The sequence below is a fragment of the Olea europaea genome, unplaced genomic scaffold (assembly GCF_002742605.1).
Source record: "Olea europaea var. sylvestris unplaced genomic scaffold, O_europaea_v1 scaffold1797, whole genome shotgun sequence".
NCBI classification, from domain to species: domain Eukaryota; kingdom Viridiplantae; phylum Streptophyta; class Magnoliopsida; order Lamiales; family Oleaceae; genus Olea; species Olea europaea.
The window spans coordinates 161,664-168,337 of record NW_019235710.1 but is presented as its reverse complement, the minus strand read 5'-3'; the positions used below and the strand labels follow the sequence as shown (position 1 = coordinate 168,337).

Below are 6,674 nucleotides of genomic sequence, written 5' to 3'. Positions count from 1 at the left end.
ATGTTGAAGATTGTGCCTCATTTGTTTGAGTTTGATGACAATGACATTAGCTCCTTATCGGTGTGGATTATGCTACTGGCGTTACCCTTGGAATGTTGGAATTGTAAGTCTTGAGCAAGATTGCATCTAAGATTGGGAAACCAAGTTCTATTGATCTACTCATAACGACTGAGGAGAGGTTAACAAGTGCAAGAATCCTTGTAGAAATTGATGCTTCTAAGGAGCTGCTATGGTCAGTGAAAATGAGTTTACCTAATGGAAAGTCGAGGGATCGATTAGTTAACTATGAACACGAGCCAAAATTTTGTGCCACCTACTAAATGTTTGGCCATAGAATGGAAGTGTGTAGCGTCAAGAACCTGGAAGCTTTGCTAAATCAGTTTGCTCAGGCTAATGCTAAATAGACATGGGTTGGGACGAAGCAACAAGTTGTTACAGGAGGATATAACACTGCTAGTAACGCATGGACGGATTTCACTAGGAAAAATGGACAAATTTCTGTTAGTATTCTAGCTCATCCAGTTTTGATTGCACAGGTTAAACGAATTGTTACGGCAACTCCAACCCAGACAGATACAGCTACACTTAAAGGACAAATTGATGTGGTAAGCTCAGACGTGGGTGTTCTAAGTGGTAAACAGCAGGTTGATACACAACGAAGGCAGGAGGTTGATCAAAATGATGGACCATTCACAGAGGTTGTTAGCAAGAAAAAGTGTACAACTATAGGGCCGCATATAACTCCAATTCTGATTGTGGTTAATGACAATACTCAAATGGGAAAATCAAGGGCTGATGGGCCTTGAAATGTGAATGGGACATCCACTAAAGCAATAAGCAATGAAAAACTTAAAGGAAAGCTCGAAGAGCAAAAAAAGGTTGTGGCCATAAAAGACAAGAAGAATGGAATTTTCCTTGCTTCATCATCATGAAGATAGGCTCTAAAACCATCCTCTCAAGCAAAATGGGTTCAAAATTTGATGAAAACGCATAATATTGATGTAATGGAAATTTCGGAAACAAAACTTGGGCCTACATACTACAAAAGTTATTGAGGAATAAGTTTATGGGACACTTGCAAGTGAATAACTTTATCATGCATCATGTAGGTAGGATTTTGATCTTGTTGGATCCCTTGAAGGCCGATGTGATGGTTATGAAGGTAACAGCATAAGCCATACGTTGTATTATTACATGCAAAGTAACTTCTATATCCTTCCAAGTTGTTTTTTTATAGCTTTCCATACTATTGTTGCTTGTAGGTCTTTTTGGAATAATATCATGGAGCTTAGAACTAATTGCTCATTACTGTGGTTGATTATGGGTGAACAATGTGTTTAGGTTTGATGAAAAGTGTAATGGAGTGGATGTTACACTATACGAAATTAAAGACTTTGAGAATTGTTGTCTTGATGTTAGGCTGATGGATATAAAGTCTATTGGATGTTTCTACACGTGGACCAACACTATGGTTTGGAGAAAAATTGATAGAGCCATGATTAATGATGTTTGGGTGCAATCGGAGATTCATAGCATTGTGGAATTTTTACTTTTGAGATGTCTATCAGATCACTCTTCGTGCCACTTTTGCAACAAGATGATAGCAAAGAAAACATGTGGACGGAACATGAAATTTTTTTTGACCTTGTTTAAGATTGTTGGAACAAAGAGATAGTGGGAACAAAGCAATTTCTCTTTGTAAAAAGCTACAAAGTCTTAAAAATGGACACTTATGAGGCTCAAAGATAAGCATTTTTCACATATATCAGCTAGGACCGATGCCGCATCTAGAATTTTTAAAGAGACACAAGTGTTACAAGGTAATCCTACTAATGTTCATCTTCAATGTGAGGTATTTAGATTGAGAAAAGAGGCCATGTTTTATAGTGAATCGGAGAGAAGCTTCTATTACCAAAAGGCTAAGTGTACTTATCATGAAAATAATGATAAGTGTACTAAGTTTTTTCCATTTGGTGGTAAAGAGAAATAATGAGAGAAACTATATTGCAGCTGTTTTGGAAAGGGATGGGACCTATACTTCTTCTAAAAGAAAGTGGTGGATGAATTCATGTACTTTTCTAATGACTTGCTAGGAAAAAGTTACATTGTCCGACCTATTGAGGCTAAGGTTGTGAATAATGGACCCGTGCTAAAGGAAGAGCATGTTTTATCACTTATTCGTGAAATTTCGGATCAAAAGATTAAAGAGGCTTTATTTATTATTGGGAATGATAAATCATTGGGCCCAGTTGGATATACATCTTACTTCTTTAAAAAGGCTTGAGATATTGTTGGATGTGAGTTTAAGAAAATGGGAAGAGTTGACCTTCTTAAACAAACTAATGATACAATGATTGCCTTGGCTCCTAAGACAAATCACTCATCTTTTGTTGGAGACTATAGGGAGATAGCATGTTGTAAACCATTTCACAAGGTGATTACCAAGATCTTTGCTTCTTTATTGGGGTCTATATTTGGATATATTGTTGATCAAACACAAGTAGCATTTGTGGAAGGAAGAGCTTTTGAGACAATATAATCGAAAAAGAGTTCCACGAGATGCCTTCTTAAAATTGATTTAAGGAAAGCATATGATTCAATGAATTGGGATTTTCTCAAAAGCGTACTTGAAGGTTTGGATTTTCCAGCTAAGTTTATTGGTTGGATTATGGAATGCATTTCTACTCCTACTTACTCCATTGTAATCAATGGTAGTATACATGGCTTCTTTAAGGGTAAAAAATGGCTTAGACAATGTGATCTGTTATCTCCATTCTTCTTTGTTCTTTACCTTGAATATTTCTCGAGAATGTTGGAGGGAGATACTGAGAATGGTGATTTTAACTACCATCGTAAATGCGGCCCATTAAAGATTACGCATTTGGTATTTGCCGATGATTTGATGTTTTTTTGCAAGGGGTGATTCAATTTCGATCAGTATTTTAATGAAATATCTTTCTAAGTTTGGAGATGTATCGGGACTTAGAATGAATGCCAACAAATCAAGCATGTACACGGCAAGTATTCATGGGCAAGAATTAGAGGATATCATTGCAATGACCAACATTTCTAAAGGTTCTATGCCATTTTGATATTTGGAAATTCCACTTGCCATTGAGAAACTAAAAATCAGCTATTATGAAATGCTCCTTGATAAATTCTCAACTTACATTTGTGCTTGGACAAGATGTTCACTTTCTTATGCGGGTAGGGCAGAACTTGTTACAGTCGTTCTATAAGGTGTAGAGTATTTTTGGCTCTCTCTATTCCCTATTCCATCTACGGTAACCTCGAGGATTATTAATATTTGTTGAAATTTTCTTTGGGGTACTTAAAAACCCTTGGTTGCATGGAGTATTGTTTACCTACCAAAGGAGGATGGTGGCCTTAGTTTTAGACATATCAAAAGCTAGAATTCAGCTCTTCTAGCCAAATCACTTTGGAACATTCATGCCAAGAAAGACACCTCTAGCCAAATCACGTCAATGAAAAATTATTCTCCGCTGCTCAAAATAATGTTTAAAATCAGGGACATTATTGGGGAGAACGATCGAACTGTCCAAACTGTTGAAAACGTACTGTCTAGCTGGAATAGTGCATGACAGTTTTGCATCGTGGTTGCCTTTGAGCATTTTCAGCTAAAGGGAGACAAGAAGGTCTGGACGAAGGAGATTTCGGGACTTTTATTACTCCAAAACATGCTTTTATTTTATAGGTGGGTGCCCAATCAAGGCTATACACTAAGAATAGGTTGTCACATCTTAACATTGACAAGAATTGTGTTTTTTTGTGGGACACATTTGGAAACGGAACAACATTTATTTTAAAAATGCTCATTCACCTCTTACATATAGTTGAAGATTAAAGCTTGGATGGGGATTAGAAGATCGATGACCACAATTTCTGCTTTGAAGTGGATCAAAAAAGAGGCCTGAGGAACATCTTGACAAAGTAAATCTAAAAGAATTGCGCTTGCTAGTACCATTATCATATTTGGATGGCACGTAATAGGAATGTTTTTGAGGAACTTAGTCTGCAAGTGAATAGCATACTAAGACGAATTAAACACACATATGTACAAGTTTATATTTGCTTTGTACTTGCATGTTTTAATTTATTTTGAGTCTTTGATTTTCAGACTATAGTGACTATTGTTTGTACATATTTTCTTTTGTTAGCTCGGTATGCTCGGAGTAATTGTATTTCACTTGTTACTTCTTTATCCAAGTATGCCAGTTGTATTGCTACATGAGTTTTGATTTATAGTAATTTACATTTATTGATCAAAATGGAAGAAGAAGATATGTTAATTAGTGTCCTCTTCGTTAATCATGTATGATAGACTATTATTAAAACTTTTAGGGGAGTGGATTTTTTTGTTTTATTAAAACTAAAAGTGGTTATATTTTTACCACAATTAATATAAACAAATTCATTTTATTTGTATTAAAGATCTTTAGCATTTATTCATTACCACATTTCGTTAATCAATCGTTTTGCTCCACATCAAATGAAAGAAGTCTTAGATAAAAATTCCTCAAACAATGTGATACACATACACCTCCATCCAAACTCGTCCAAACCCCTTCCAACTAGTGCCTACATTTGAGTCAACACGCAGATATGGAATAGGTCATTCTGTTCCAGCAGCAGTAGGATGTTGACTTGAATTTATGCATTTTTTGTTGCATGTTAATTTATATTTGACACATCGTTTGATCATCTTTTCCATGTCCTGGACAATTTTGATTTGAGACAACGTTTAGTCGATCTCATGTCATAATGAATGAAATGTGCAATGGATATGAATTTGTGATTTGTTACTCTCCCTAACTTGTGAATGAGGATGGATCATCATTATTAACAGAAGGCTTTGAATATATTAATGTGCATAAGTTATTTCTTTACAGTATAGTTACTATAACTCCCATGCTGCTAAATATTTCCCCTTCTTTCAATACATGTCAGTAGGCAATCTTGTTGAAGCTGTTGTACCTCATATGGGTGAATCTATAACTGATGGCACACTGGCAACTTTCTTGATAGGTCTGTACCTTTCTTGACCTATATGTCTTTACTTAAACAATCATTATCTAACGTCTAAGCCATTGGTTTTGTTTTTATTTTTGGTGTTGAGAGCAGAACCTGGGGACAGAGTAGAAGTTAACGAGCCAATTGCCCAGGTTGAAACGGATAAGGTACTAACTCTTAGTAGCAGGTAATTCTGAGTACATATTTTTATCCACCTTTTAGATTCTTTATCACACGTGCCTTAAATTGTGCAACATAATCATCTGTTATTGCTCCTCAGTAACTGATGCACGAGAGTGGTAGTAATTTAGTTTATGTGTGGTAATTTTAGGCGTCATTTTATAGATCAATGATATGTGTAATAAAAAAGATCCAATTTTTAGCATCGTAACTTTTTCAAGTTACCAATGCCATAATAATTGACTATTGGGTTGTTTGTCTTCAATCAGATCACCATTGATGTTAATAGTCCTGAAGCAGGTTAATTCAGAAGGTAGAACTTCATTGACATGGGACTATACTGCTTATTTTTTTGTGCTCTTCGACCTTTCCTGGTCAATTTCTAGCTGATATTGTTTATTAGCAATTGACAGTTCTTATCTAAGGAAGGAGATACTGTGGAACCTGACTCAAAGATTGCTGTCATATCGAAATCTGGTGAAGCTGTATGTTGCACCATCTGATAAGGCTACTCCATCGCCATTGTCTCCTGCTGAAGAGGAGGAGGAGAAGCCAAAGCCTAAAGTTGAAACAACACCTGTTGTACAAAAGCCTAAAGAATCTTCCTTACCTTCTAAATCCTTCGCTACAGAGCCCCAGCTGCCTCCTAAAGAAAGGGAAAGACGAGTGAGTCTTACATTCTCTTCATGCTGAATGTTGATGCTAATAAATTTTTTTATCATTCCCTAGAGTATGTTTAAGCAATAGGCATTTTAATCAGCTTGTATCAGTAAATCTACAATTTACAATAATGGCAGGTGCCTATGACAAGGCTTAGAAAACGAGTTGCCACGCCGTTAAAAGATTCTCAAAACACATTTGCATTGTTGACAACATTTAATGAAGTTGATATGTAAGTTCAACTTTCCTCTTTACCATCTGCTAAATTATGTTCTCTTTTGTTTAAAGACAAAGATGGGATCTATGCTAGACATCAAAGACTTAGTCGTTGCTGATTACTGATCTAGGTCAACTAGTCAAGCTGGGTTTCTAGCATGAGCTAAATCTACGAAAGGAAAATCATTCAAAAGATATTGATCTTTGGTTCGATTTAGTCAATCTTGGTTATTCTTGAAGTAGGAGGTTCTCAACAAGAATTATTTATTTATTTATTGTAGCTCCTCAACAAGGATTGATTTATTTCTTTGTCATGTCTCGATTCTATCAAGGGACATGAATGTCCTTGATTCAGTATCTTAGTTTCAAGTTGTGTTTTAAGTTAATGTGGTTGGAAATGTCAACATCTGTAATCTGTAGAAGGCCTTGTATTAGATGATTCAGTTGAAAAAATCAACCAAAATGTAACTAGAATTTTTTATTTCTTGTTAATCTTATAACTCCAAGCCATTGGTCAAGAGTATCTATTTTAAAAATAGGAAGGTGCTTGGTGTATTTACTCCGTTGTAGTAACTTCCATTTCCTGT

At 35.6% G+C, this 6,674-nt stretch overlaps 1 protein-coding gene across 1 annotated transcript; it reads left to right on the top strand.

Moving 5' to 3' along the window:
• Positions 1-5,069: 5,069 nt before the first annotated feature.
• LOC111378260 (dihydrolipoyllysine-residue succinyltransferase component of 2-oxoglutarate dehydrogenase complex 1, mitochondrial-like) lies at positions 5,070-6,441 on the top strand (the record flags this gene model as incomplete). Its single annotated transcript, XM_023001440.1, has 4 exons — positions 5,070-5,218; positions 5,625-5,877; positions 6,009-6,103; positions 6,219-6,441. Coding segments are annotated over 4 exons (528 nt in total), but the record flags the coding sequence as incomplete, so codon positions are not given.
• Between the last annotated feature and the right edge of the window lie 233 nt (positions 6,442-6,674).